Source organism: Enoplosus armatus, chromosome 19 (genome assembly GCF_043641665.1).
Source record: "Enoplosus armatus isolate fEnoArm2 chromosome 19, fEnoArm2.hap1, whole genome shotgun sequence".
NCBI classification, from domain to species: domain Eukaryota; kingdom Metazoa; phylum Chordata; class Actinopteri; order Centrarchiformes; family Enoplosidae; genus Enoplosus; species Enoplosus armatus.
In genome coordinates this window covers 4,940,968-4,955,808 of record NC_092198.1, presented here as the reverse complement: position 1 = coordinate 4,955,808, position 14,841 = coordinate 4,940,968, and the positions used below count along the sequence as shown (strand labels likewise).

At 38.4% G+C, this 14,841-nt stretch overlaps 1 protein-coding gene across 1 annotated transcript; it reads right to left on the bottom strand.

The window, feature by feature from the left end:
- Positions 1-2,995: 2,995 nt before the first annotated feature.
- Positions 2,996-13,785, bottom strand: LOC139302601 (adhesion G protein-coupled receptor F4-like; the record flags this gene model as incomplete). Its single annotated transcript, XM_070926304.1, has 15 exons — positions 2,996-4,250; positions 4,677-4,743; positions 4,836-4,886; positions 5,797-5,838; positions 5,992-7,359; positions 7,459-7,635; positions 9,193-9,371; positions 9,471-9,590; positions 9,761-9,979; positions 11,122-11,243; positions 12,290-12,351; positions 12,485-12,573; positions 12,651-13,385; positions 13,530-13,559; positions 13,656-13,785. Coding segments are annotated over 15 exons (3,450 nt in total), but the record flags the coding sequence as incomplete, so codon positions are not given.
- Positions 13,786-14,841: the final 1,056 nt, after the last annotated feature.

Below are 14,841 nucleotides of genomic sequence, written 5' to 3'. Positions count from 1 at the left end.
CTATAAACATGGTTTCAACCAAACTAAACATTATAAGCTTCACAAACTTCACAGAAGTAGAGGTCCAAGCTCAGAATTGATGTATTTGTGGTGTTTAAATCTGTAGATCATTCATCATTCAACACATTACCTCAATGATTGAAGATATACGTTAAATCTGCTTCCTTTCAGTGTGGGTGTTCCCAGGAAAGAGAAAAGTCTTCACCCCCCATGTACAACTTTGTGTAAGAACCATTTCCCCCGTTAAAGTAAGAGTAAACTGCCCACTCACTTACTCTGATTCTTTGCGGCCAGTCACTTATTTATCTAAGTAGAGAAATATCCATGCAGTCCACCTTGAGGATATCACAAAATATTGTGTTAGCTCTCTGTTCTCCTGTTAACAGTATACAAGCTGGACAGCTCCTTGTCGCATGAATTGCATGTACATTTTTACACTGGCAAACCGTTTCATTTTGACTTTGAAAGGCACATTTCTTCTCACGTTATGTACTGTTGGGTGGTTTCATTTACTGTACAACAATGCCTTGTATTTCATATGCTCATTATAGGCAATACCACAAATTACAGATACTCGGTTAGTAAGTAAAGGTTCTGCATTCAAAATCTTATTTAAGTAAAAGTACGTAAGTAGCAAAATTTATCTAAAGTGTGAAAGTACTGTGTGGAGGAAGTTCAGGGGCAGTTGTTACAACATTCATCAAGTCAGACAAATGTTATAATATATATGCTTTTAAGATGCTATTTACACTAAAACGAATACACTAATAACAGTATTCGGGATAATACTGTCTATAATACAGTTAAGTGTTACGTGCTTAAGTGCCTAAGATCTATCCTCTCTTAAGAGCTCTCACGAAGATAAAAATACATTAATAAAAAGCTCTTACCTTGGCTTTACATTGTACAGAAAGCAGATGATTCAACCGTCAGCATTGCTGCAATTAGCAATCAAAAATCCGTCTGTACTCCATATCTATCAGGTACACATCAGAATTAGAGTCAAAGTGAGTGAGCACATCTGTCAGAAAGACTGGGTAAGGCTGGACAGGGTGTGTGTTGGGGTGGTATGGTTGTGAAGTCCTGACTTTGTGATGAAAGACCATTTGCATGGATGGCATGTCTCTATGCCAGCTGGACTAGACAACATATCCACATAGCTTTCCATGGACATTTGTTTACCAAATCAAGCATTCTCCTTCAGGAGGTCACAGAGCAGCAGCCAGTCCCCTGAAACCAGTTTCAGTTGGTTCAACTCCATTTGAGTCTCATAAAACCTTGCACCGAAGATCCTTGATAAACACACAGCTGTTTATTCCCTAATTTAAGATGTTCCAATCCAGCGATGAAGAAATGGTGCTTTGCCAACAAACAAGTCAAATCATGCCACATTGACAGATGTCACTACGTTTATCTGACAGCTGTGTAAACACCTGTAATGAACATATGAAATACAAGTATTGTTGTACAGTAAATTAAACCACCCAACAGTACATGACATGAGCAAAATTAGCTGAACAACTTCCTGATTTAGGGGAACAAATCCAACCAGAGGGAAAATGACAACATCTCCTGCAAACTCTGGTCTTTGCATTTTCTCATTTAAATGTCTTAACTTAAGTCACGCCACTCGTGAAGTCATGGTCAGACGGAGTTGACTGGAGGGCAGTAACATTGACTGTTGATAATGCATTTGACCCTGGAATAACTCATCCTCTGTGTCAAGAGCAAACACAACAACCATTCACCGTGTCTATTTTTAATATGATCCCTTCTTTACTTTAGGTTAGCAAACTAACACATGTTGGGTATTTGCATAGCAGCAAACATAATTTAATGATCCTTGTAGACTTGTAGCTCTGCTACAAACAGCTGTGTCGCTAGGTAGGCCTGTACTGTTTTTGTTTCTTTTCACTGTCCAATAAAACAGTAGTGGCATTCATTTGAAAGAAGGCAATTCTTCAGAAATACTGTCTTCAGAAATACTGTGACCTGATTTGTTTTTCCTGTTTTAGCATAAAAGGCTGCCTCAAACTCCAGCTCATCGTTTGGACAGACGACGCAGCAGCATGTGGAGAAACAGATTCCAAACCACTTTGATAAACCTATGACCATTTACTGTTAACTAAAATGCATGCACTCAAATTGGAAACATAATGTCACAATGTAGACCAGAATAAAAATGCACCTGCTTCACCAAAAACTGTTTATCATTTGTTTGTTTATACCTTATGTACTGAAATGAAAAACAAGTAAATTACCAACAATGTATGGTGTCGGCCATCGATCGGGCCGTCACAGCCTGGGTGTAGGCAATGTAAAGTAATAGGAACTCCTGTTTTAGAGGCGGCTCCTCTGAGTAAATCTGCTGTTGCATTTTGGGTTTGAGAACTTAAACATTATCTTTAAGAAGATGTACTTTATATGAGGCCCCACGGAGATCCAGACTGTGAGTGTAGAGAACATTACAGTAGCTCACCAAAACGGATTCATCTCAGTCAACATTTTGTGGCCACATTAGTGCAGCTGGATACATTGGTGTGCATTGTTGTTGGGAACGAGAAACAAATATCAGGCTATGCAAATCATACAACAGCCTTATAAAGACAAGCTACAAACAAATAAACACAGTGTGTTACTGTCTGAGAGAGAGTAGAGAAAGAACCAATAACATTATGTACATTTATATAGAGGAGTATGTCTGTAAGTGTCGAGTTGAACTGTGTTTAAGCTCCTACACGTCTATTTTGACTAACATGTAGAACATGTGTGATATCAATGTGTATGTGATATCACATGCCACTATCCGCCGTTACCTGATCATACACCTTCATTCATGCGACCTCAGAAACATTTCAATCACACCTAGATACTGATCATATTTTAAAACTGCTGATTTAAAGGCATAGTGATACTGTTAACAGGTAGACAAACCTCTTTTAGAATAGTGCAGGTAACAGGTTGTGTGAAGCACGAACTGACAGACAAGGTTAGATGGCTTTTTGAAAGGGTTCAATTTTATTCACAAACACATAATCTATAGAAATGATACATCTGCTGTATTACAAATTCAACACGTCATTTCTTTCTAAATAGAAAGTATAGTATAATGCAACATGCATAATACACAACATTGACAGCGGAGCCTGTGGTTGCCTGGAAGATTAGTGGGAAACTTGTTTTACATGTATATGATGGAGCTTTAATAAAGACTGCCGAGCGGTTTGAGTCACTTTAACATCCATATCACGCATTGCTATACAGGATTAGTGCACAAAATACACAATATAATAAGTAGCATTTGTTGTACACGCATGAACGCACACACACACACACACACACACACACACACACACACACACACACACACATACAAATGTTAACATGTTTCTAATACAAACATGAATGGATGCGTAGTTTATTTTATTTTATTTTTTTACATAATATTATTATTTGTTATGTAGTACTGACATTATGGATGTGCGAAAACAATACTGCGTTGAGGGGCTCTTTGACAGGACTATGCTGAGATCTGGTAGGGTAAGGTAGAGTGGAGAGTGGCTAAGGAATATTATTTGACTGGTAGTCCTGTCCAAGTCAATTTGTCATTGTGACGCCACCCTGAGTAAACAAGTTCACTGATCTGTGTAAGGCGGCCTTGCCTTGTCTAACTGATTTGATTGGCAAAGTAAACCAAAACTGCAGATATTTTGCATCTACTTTGTGGACATTTCGTTTGAAAAGGATTTGATGAATACTTTTCATGTCAACACATGAACACACGCACACACACATGCAACTACATCTACTTTTACAGAACTTCCCATATAAAATCTATCCTGTCTTTTTGTCAAAAACAACTGTGATCTGATGAACAATCGTTAAAGGCAGTTACTACTACAATACAATTATTACTATACATCCAACATACATTATGTAACACTAATACATATTTTTGCTGGTGTGTATTACATAGTGTTGTTGCGAGCTGTGCTTTGACGAAACACAACTTTCAATATATAACTGTATTAATGCTTTCCAAATAACAAGCCTGACTCTTCGTGGATGTTACATTATACTTCAAGTCTAACCTTGATACATTTAACTTGTTATAGCTACGTTGAAGAAAGAAAACAAAAAGAAGACAGCTGGGTTGCTTGGTTGGTTGTCATTCCGACTGACCAGAGATCATCAAGTGTTGGTGAAGGAGTGAGATTCACCGGAGGCACTAGATGACATATTGTAACCATCTGAAAAAACAGCAACAAGACAAAGTGATTCAGTCTGTGGCAAAACAATACATCAACTCATACTAAAACAAGACAAAACTGTATTTAAAACCGCCTACTACACACTACCGAGTCTCCAGTATGTACTACATACTGCTTTTCATATCAGTATGCAGTATGAAACTGTCAAATTAATGTACTTTGCAGTACGCCCGGCCAGGCTTAGCTGGTTTAGTAATAATCATGCAGCTGTCAGCTGGGATCGGCAAAGGACTGCTAAGGTGAAATAAGTGAAAGTTTACATAACGTTAATGGCAGTCCACCTTTGCATTGTGGGACACAGTAAGCAAGGTAGACTGGTCCAATGCATACTGGAGATTTTTTATGAATCAACACGACATCTTTTTGTTTCTTTTTGTTTCTTTCTTTTCTTAATTGTTGTTATACCTTTTCCTTTTCTCCAGTTCCGGAAAAAGCCCAATCCACTTGAAAATGAGATTCCAGCGCTGGTGCTCTGAAACAAGAATATAAGCAAAGACATTAATCACCACAATATTTGAATCTGCTAACAAAAAATAATGACACAATTAAGAAAACTGTCCTTACCCTTGTCCCACTTCCGGAAGTTTGTGACTTCATTGCTATTTCTGACCGCACCTGAGAAGTACATTTTCAAAAATGAGCACACTGCTACAAAACTCAAACAAGTTTGTTTCAGTGAAAATGTGTTTTTATAGGGTTATTAGGGGTAACAAGTAGGATTTTGTTTAGTTCGAAGAGGTAGAGTGTTATAAGTGTTCTGGATTTCTTATGGAAAGCTGAGGACGGCTAGCGACAAGAGCTAATATGCTAGCTGCCAAAACAGTAGTATTACTGCATACTGTAGTACCTTTTCATCTGCCATTATATTATCCGTGTTTATAACAGGCAAGTGCGACTAAAAGGTGTTGTTTGACTTGAGTAGGTGCAGCAGTATTGTTGCAATTCATGCTGTCAGTAGAGGTTATTAACGGATGTACTAAATGTCCTGTTAACACGTTTAGTGAGCAGTTAGAAGCTCTGCATTGGCTAATCAAATATGTGCAAGTACACATTTCACACTGTGATTCTACTATTTACTTCTAATTGTAAAGACAAAGGATAAAACCTTTTGTGTCTGATAAGCCGTCCAAAACTGGATGGAATATTCAAACTCGACTTGCTGAATCATATATCCCTTTCCCACTAGCACCAGTAACAACACATCCAAATTTGCATGTTGTTTTTTAAATGCAGTGCCCTTTTCTAACCCTGTAAGAATTTTTATTTGAGATGTTGAATTTAGATAATGTCTCGAAATCTCACTAAAATCACAATGGTTGGTATAACAATGTCCTAGAATTTGTTTCATTGTTCACTGTCTCTTGAGATTGATCATGTCTGCTACTCAGGATCGTGCAGCAACATATATTACACATTAGCAAAACAATATTATAAAAATAACAAATGTGAATTCTACTTCAGAGTGGATGTTCCCATTAATTAAGTGAGCAGTTGGTTACAATTTTGAATATTGAGACATACACACCTTTTTGTCCAACAGCGTTCCAAACACCAATATGAAGAAGCCCTTTAAGAAAGACACACAGAGTAGCATCAGATAAGAGGGCTTCAATGACAAAAGGCAAACTCATTATTCAGAATCCATAGAATAAGGATAGAATTTAGGCACCACAATATACGGTAACATATAGATCAGTATTATTAACTACTGTATTTGTACCTGCAGTGAATTGAAGAATGCAAATGAAATATGGATTCCTCTTTCACCTGGTGTGGTCATGGTTCCAACTCCCAGACCCCAAGTTAATCCAAAAAATGGTGTGAGGACAGCCAAACTCCTAGCAATAACCACAAGAACATGCCTCTCAGCTGCTTGTGCAGCGTCTCCCACTGCCCTTCTCCTTAGCATTTTGTATATCACCACAAGCAGAATTACAAGGTTTATCAAGACTATCAACAGCGCAGGGATCACAAATGCCAGTAGAGCTTTGGACTCATGCCAGTTGAGCCAGCAGACCCCAGTTCCTCGGATGTACTCTTTTCTGGGTTCAGTTACAGCTATTGTTATAATTGCAATGATGAGAGGTGCCCCGTAACCTAGAGAGAATCCAATAGCCAACATGGATTTTTTAGACAAACCCCCGTCAAAGACACTGACTGTGCGGTAGAACAACAGCAGAGCCGAGGCTAACATCCAGAAGAACAGGGCTAGGTAGAAAAAATGGATAAAAAATGTTGCTGCAGAGCATTCTGGTGGGTTTTGCTTCTCTGGATCTGATATGGCTGCCCCAATAATAAACCAAATGTTCGCAATCAGGAGAGACACAGCGATGTTAACAATGGAAACATGACGCAAGTAAGATGTGTTGTTCTTTCTTATTTTTCTCCATATGACAGCTTCAATGATGAGGCATATGACCAAGGAAGCCATGGATATGGAAACCCCGGTGTAGCTTATAATATCCAACACATGGTCATTTGGGCTGTAGGGTGACATAAGGATAGAGAACGACGTCAGGTGGTTGCAGTTGCAGGTGACGGTGTTGTTGTATGACAACGTACAGCCCTCGTTGTCCCATCCCCCGAGACCATCGAAAAGGCTGAAGTTCCAGAAAACACACTGAGGGTTCCTCAGAGTATTGTTTAGAGTATCAAATGTCAACGAAACGTTATTGATGGTGCCACTGGACTTAACAAGTACGACTCTCCCATTGATGACTTTCAAGGTTGAATTGTCTTCGTCTCTTGCAGGGAGTACATTATCCATTGAGGCAAATGTTATCACAGTGATCGACTTTTGTCTTCCATCAGACTCTGGTATGTCTATCTCCACTGAAGAGTTGAAGTCACCATTGAAAGTGTCTGTGAATCTAGTTTTGTTCAAGAGAATAGAAGGTGTGACAATGTCAAAAGAGTCACTGGTAAGGCCATCTGCTATATTCTCAAGGGCTAGCAATAATGTTGAGCTGACACTTTCAGCTGTGGTGCTGTCACTTCTTGTTTCTGAGATGGCGTCGTTGGTGTTTAGAGTGTCCCATGATTTCCTTGCCCCATCTGTGGTGAGGACACCCGCAGTTAATAGGATATCCTAAATTGAAAGGAAAGAAGATATTAGATCACGTGAAATTGTGTTGAAAGTGTACATTGTGTAGGACATGTGTAAACCTCAGCAGGCTAATTTACATACCTTCATTGAAGTTTCAGTTATCGGGATATTTAATGACAATGAACTGTTGGCTATATTGTTGAGTATTTCAACAATGGCATTAATGTTTGCAGAGGAGTTAACCACTTTCTCTGTCAAGCTGATGGTGACATTTCTGAGGTCTTCCAAGAAGTCTGGCAATGAATTGTTATTCAAGTTCTGTGAGATTTAAAAGAAAAACGAAAAAGCAGTAGCATTAAACAGCATCTCAAGATAAAAAGGTCATTTTATTCACTTTTAGCACCTTTGAAATGATTCTCATCGAATGATTTTTTTGTTTGTAGAAAAATCAAACAATCGTGGTGAAATTGGTCCGATCTCTCACCTGTACACTGCTGAACACTCACACTGCAATGTGGACATGGCTAGTTTTTGGCGGTAGCGCAGTCCTGGCGCAGTATGGCACCATGTGGAAGTGAGGCTAAATACATTATTACAGTACCAGCTGGTGGAGTTGAGGTATATTATATACTGTATACAAATATACATCACCCCAAATATTAACATTAAAGATGTCCCTAGCCAGTCCAGAGGATCAGTATCTGGGCATATTTTCATGGATTGGTATTGGTTAAAATAAATGTGTTTTGTCCACCTCAGCCAGCTAATGTTGCAGCGTAGCTCTGCTTCATGACAGCCAGCCACTACACTGCGACTATTTCACTCCAAATGAAAGTAGGAAAAAATGAGTGAGTAAATGAATCATCCTTTGAACATGATCACCCTAACCCTAAAGATTCACAAATATCAATATACTAATGCATACACACTTAATAATAATCAAAACCTAAGGTCCACTTATATACAGTGGGTGGACATTGAGTTAAGATTATTTTGTCAGTTTTGTAATTTTGCTTGCCTCCCTGGAATACCTTTAAAGCCCCAAGAATGTCTTTGGATTACTGTATTAGCTCGCTAATCATGCTGATCTCCAGTGCCTCCGCTGCAGTGATGTACAGGTGTACTCCACCCTGTGACCTCACTGTTGGGTTTAGTTTCAGGTGCAACAAAGCACACTTTTGACCACAGCCAACTACACCCAGCAGTGATTCTGTGTGAAAAGCTGCTTGAAACTTGCAACCAGCCGTTTGTGCAGTGAAACACTGCTTTTTATCTTGGTGTTAGGGTACTCTTTAACGTTTGCCTTTCTGACATCTACATATTTCCCCGTGGAAATATCTCTCTCTCCTTGCCCATAGTTGACACAGGTTCTTCTGTAGATGTTGATGCCCAGGACTTTACCAGAGGCCCAGGACTTTATCTGAGGCCCCCAACTAAAAGGGGCCCCTAACAGCTATAGATTGATTATTATGTTTAGATATAAGAAATGATGTTACTATTCTAATTCATATAAGTTATAACTTAAAAATAACCTCAAAGTGCTTCTTTTGTCATGGTCAATGCGCAATGTGCCCCCAGTTTATGCAACTTATTTTCCACTCCTACTAGCAGGGATTCAATCCCTTTTATGTCTTTTATCTGATAGCGTACACAAAATATATGACCAACCAATTCATTAATATAGATTAAACAAGACTAGTTCAAATGAGCCCCACTTTTAAGAGACTTTAAGTAAATGTAAGTACATTTTGTTGATAATGCAGTATTTTACTTTACTTTTATTTTTTCAGCGTGGTATAACTGCCTAAGACTCCTAAAATCCACCCCTGTCCATGCCATCATTTGGTGTTAGAAACAGCTGAAGAAGTAGCTCACCTCAGACCGCTCGAGCAGCTCCTGAACCACTTGGAGGATACAGTTGTCTTGTCGATCTTCCCATTTACGACTTGTCTTACAAATTGCTGTCTTGTTTCCCACCTCATCTGGCTCGCAGGGAGCTATAGCCTTGTCACCAACAATTCCATCACCAAAGTCAGGATCTTCACAATCAGGTGCTGGAGAGAAAGAAATATTTTTTTTATATTTTTACTCACAGGAAAAAATATATTGGCCTGAATTGTATTAACTGCTCTAATGTCTGGAGCCATACTTACTCTCTGTGAATAACATCAGTGTTATTTCTTCTTTAAATTCTTTATAGGTTTTCTCATGACAAGTGAACTTCTTTTCCCCCCTTTCACAGGTGGCATTAAACGGATAAATGATATTAACATCTGTACAAATACAAAAAACAACACTGAGCTTGGACAAAGAGTATCAACATTCACTAATATACAGTATATGTATACATATACATATTTCAAATAGTTATTTGAGAACTATGTTAATATATTAAAGATTTCCCAATGGCTGCTTTTTGGTGCTTTTTTTGTTTCAGATTTACCTTCAGCAGTGTTGCCTTCAAACTTCACCTCATAGGGCCCGTTGACAGAGCACTGCAGTTGCACTTGCACTTGCTGTCCTTCCTCACATTTGACGTTTTTTCTGACTGGTGTCACTCGGATCGAGGGTGTCTCTTTGAGAAAGAATGATCCTTTGGATTTCTGTCTGAAAACTGATTTGTCAGTTTGTTGTTGGTTTTTCAGCTTGCATTCATAAAGTCCTGAAATTAAAGGGGATCATCAATTTACGTTGAATCAATGTGAAGCTGTTGTTACCAACAAATATATGGGATGACACCATCATCAGGTTACAAGGGGCGCAACAACCTAAATCAGTATTTATGTATACAGACAGAGATTTAGATGTAGCGGAAGCATTCTTCTACAGTTTCCAAATATTTTGTGCTGTAAGCTTTGATTCAGGAGACTTGAAATTAAATTGCTTTTTTTTGCTGCTACAGGATACATATCTGCTCTGTAAATCACATGTCTTGTGTTCTCCTTTGAGAGAAAAAAACTGGGGCATGTCTAGTTATGGCTGTTCGCCATTATTCAGAATGCATATCAAGGCTTCTGTCAGCAGGAAAATCATTTCTCTGCCTCTTCTGTGATTTATTTCAATCTGGAGAATGTTTTATCTTTAACTTGGAGTTTCAAGTTAAACTGATGCAAAAAACTAGTGGTTACCACCAGAATAATTTCAGCCTTATACTTCACTATAGCTATATGGAGTAAAACCATGTCTAAATGTTTTAACATTTTCGGTCAAAATTTGGCATTGGTGGGTCAGGCTAAACAATGGACACAGTGTAGGTGTTGGTTTCACATTTTAAGACATACCCTCTAACCAATCAGAGTTCTGCACCCACCAAGGTCAGAGAACAAGGAGAAAAGTCCAAGACTGCATTTGCATTGTAAATGTGTATGATTTATAAATGTCAGCTGAGACAGGAAAAAAAAATTTATTTACTGCACCATGTTGTTATGTTGTCTATTTCTTACCATTGTCAGTGTTGAAAAATTTTGACACAGTTAATCTTGCTGCTCCACCCTCTTCTGAAAAGTCGTGTAAATTATCTTTGAGAATTAACTTGTCGTTACGTCTCCACTCTGCAATCCAGTCGGTACTAAAATTGTTTGGAGGACGACATATCACTGTCACACTTTTCCCAAAAAATACTTGAGGTGGATCAAACGTTAAGTGTTCTGAGCCTTTAAAAAAATGGACAAAAAGGTCAGACAGTTATTATAAAAACATCTGTACAAAATGATCAGATATTCCTGACATGACAAACATTGCTGATAAAAATCACATAAGATTTTGTGTCTCAAAATAGTTCAGAAATGAGTAAAACTGTCTTACTGTCATACAGCATAGGGTATTTTTCTGCCAGCTGTTTAAATATCCCTGTTTTTACTGCTTCAATTTCCGTTTCTTGAAAAGAGGTTGCTCTTATAGTATAATCGGCGATGGTGCTTCCGCTCCTGTAATACAAAATTGATTTGAATCCCAATAAAAATCCAATCACAAGCAGGTATAATGAATTCCATTCAAGACCGTATTATATCTGCTCTGGAAACTCGATTTTAACCACTATTAACCACCTACAAAAAGGTCTTTAACACTGTATGGTTACTTGTTTTGCACCAACTTTAGTTCAGTTCACCAGTTAGGTACTGAAGCTTCACACACCTTACTGAGTAGGCCAAGTAAGTGAACAATACCAGGCCAAAGGGAGACTGCAAACTTTTATATGGTGCCATATTTGACTGGGCATATTAAAATTAGCTGTATCTTTGTAAACTGTATCAATACTGTGATTAATCCAAAAACATGTCTAAGATTTTACAGCCATACCAGTGGCTCTGTGAGGCTGCACAGATGAGATAAATGCTAACTTCACCATGCTAACGGCATCCATGATGCTGACATGCTCACAATGACAACACTAACATGCTAAATCCAGGCAGGTGCAAACTTAATCCAGGATCTTAACAATTGCTAATTAGCACTAAACACAACGTCCAGCTGAGGCTGATGGGAATGCCATTAGGTATTTGGTATTATTAAACCAAACTATTGGGCAAACTGAAATTTAGGCAAACTGGAATTAATGTCAATCCATCCAATAGTTGTTGAGACGTTTCATTCAAAACCACAACTATCAACATCATGGTGGCACTGAAAGAAAAGTCAAGGGGTCAACAAAGTCATTAAGATACATTGTCTGGGCACCATGACTGTCTGGAACACATGTAGTGCCAATCCATCAAGTAAATGCTGAAATATTTCAATGGAAAAAGTGAAGAATTTGACCTCATGGTGGCACAAGAGGAAAAGTCAGGGGTTCCCCAAAGTCATTAGGATACATCATGCTGGAACCATGAATGTCTGTGCAACTTTTTGTGCAACATTACCCTGGCACTATGGTAATATAGTATGCTACAAACCTGAAAACTGTCTGAAAACTGAAAAGTATATAATCTTTGATTTAAAAAAAGAAAAATCAAAAGAATAAAGTTTGACTTACCGGAACTCATTTAACTTTACTGTTTGTAGAGTTAAGATGTGCTGATCACATTGTTTTTTGATCTGTTTGAGATAGTGACATAGCCTGCTTGTTATCGGTTCTACAATTACATCATGATCAAATATCACATAAATTCATCGCATCAACATTGTGACAAAAATGAATGAGACAGACAGAAGACACATCAGGACTTACAGAGTCATAAGTGTCTTTGTAAACTTGACTGGTTTCATCATTGTATGAAGAGTCAAAATCCATATCCATGGTTAACGTCAAGCTCCGCTCTACAATACAAATAGTTGTTGTTACAAAGACGCAATTTTATGATATAACTTAATTCTCTACATTTTAAGTGCAATACCCTCTGTTGTTGTTGTCGTCATCATTGGTGTTGTTGTCGTCATCACTGGCGTAGTTGTTGTACTTGGTGCTGTTGTCATTATTGGTGTTGTAGTCGTCATCACTGGCGTAGTTGTTGTAGTTGGTGCTGTTGTCATCATTGGTGTTGTTGTCGTCATCACTGGTGTAGTTGTTGCATTTGGTGTTGTGGTCGTCATTGGCGTAGTTGTTGCATTTGGTGTTGTGGTCGTCATTGGCGTAGTTGTTGCATTTGGTGTTGTTGTCATCATTGGCGTAGTTGTTGCATTTGGTGTTGTGGTCGTCATTGGCGTAGTTGTTGCATTTGGTGCTGTTGTCATCATTGGCGTAGTTGTTGCATTTGGTGTTGTTGTCATCATTGGCGTAGTTGTTGTCATCATTGACGTAGTTGTTGTATTTGGTGTTGTTGTCATCATTGGTGTAGTTGTTGTCATCATTGGCGTAGTTGTTGTATTTGGTGCTGTTGTCATCATTGGCGTAGTTGTTGCATTTGGTGTTGTTGTCATCATTGGTGTAGTTGTTGTCATCATTGGCGTAGTTGTTGTATTTGGTGTTGTGGTCGTCATAGCTGTAGTTGTTGTATTTGGTGCTGTTGTCATCATTGGTGTAGTTGTTGCATTTGGTGTTGTGGTCGTCATAGCTGTAGTTGTTGTATTTGGTGCTGTTGTCATCATTGGTGTAGTTGTTGTCATCATTGGCGTAGTTGTTGAATATGGTGCTATGTTCGTCATTGCCATTGTGGTTGTCATCCCAGTTAAAAACAATAAAATACATTTTAATCTCAATAAATCAATAAATGCAAATTTTACTACAGACTGTTCAACTTGATCCATGCAAAACAAAAGGAAAATGTTTCCCGTACCAGGAGTTGAGGTTGGACATTGCGTGATATCTGTGGAGCAACATTGGAGATTAAATCATTAAACCACTTTTCTGCTTAGGAAAACTTTCACTTTCATTGGAACAGCTACAAAACAGAAACGCTCACTTGTGATTGGTTCACAGAACTCTCCACCAGAAGGAAGTCCATTTATGCACCCACAGGTTTGGTTGGTGGCATTGCTGCACACACCGTAGATGTTGCACTTGTCACATGACCAAGCAAACTGCTCCTCACAGTGACACTGCAGTCCTCCAGTGGAGTTTGGATAGCACCCTTTTAAAGACATTTCAAGCCATATTATACAAATCATACACTGTTCAATAAAACAGCATTAAATCAGCCAAAGAAATGACATAAGGAAACAAATAAGCAAGAAAAAGCTCTTACCTGTGGTGAAATGTAAGCTTGTTACATTTAAAGACTGACTGATGATGTAGGGGAGCGGAAAATGTCTCAGAGTGTCCCTGAATAGATCAGTGAAATTTGATGGCACACTGGAGACTGGGATGCGCAAGTCAAGGACTACATCAATGTCCACCAGGTCTGTGGAGGAGAACAGGGGAAAATCCATCATAGAAGTCTATCACCATCATACACAACACTTTTCACTATGTGCAGTCATCAGGACATGAATTATGTTTATGCAAATGTTTCCTGTTTATCAAACCTTTTAGCTGACCCTTTTGCTTAAATTGAAACTTTACATGGTTTATGTAAGTTGTATGAGCCTAGAGGAAAACATATGGAACATTTCATGTGTCATACCGTTTGGCGTTGAAGGCGATGGTGTAGATGGTGTTGGCGCTGTAAAAATAGAAAAATAACAACAAACATCAGCACATATTCTAGATGTCTGTTATATGTTAACGAAAGTTTCTACTACAACTAAATAATCTATTCTTCTTTTTCCATACAAAGAAAAACCCAATTTTTCTTTGAGGTCATGGAGCAGAACAGCTGTTATCTTTTCAATCAAATCTGTGGTATCACATAACAAGGAAACCCAGTAGAGGTTTGCATGTGACAGATTATTTTTCCTCAGGCATTGCTGAAACCAAGTATCTGATTAAAGTTGATTAAGTTCATGCAAAAGACCATGAGGAAGCATTTATTTTTCTGTCACAGGTGGTTCCTTGTTTTGTGGTTCAGGGAAACAAAAACTAGCGTGTCCAACACTGGTAGCAGCTTCCCATTAAAACAAAATAAACTATAAAGGCATTTGTTCAATACACTACAACAGCCATAAATGGAGCATTTCGGTTGGAGATTTGATGAATAAAAAGCACCATCT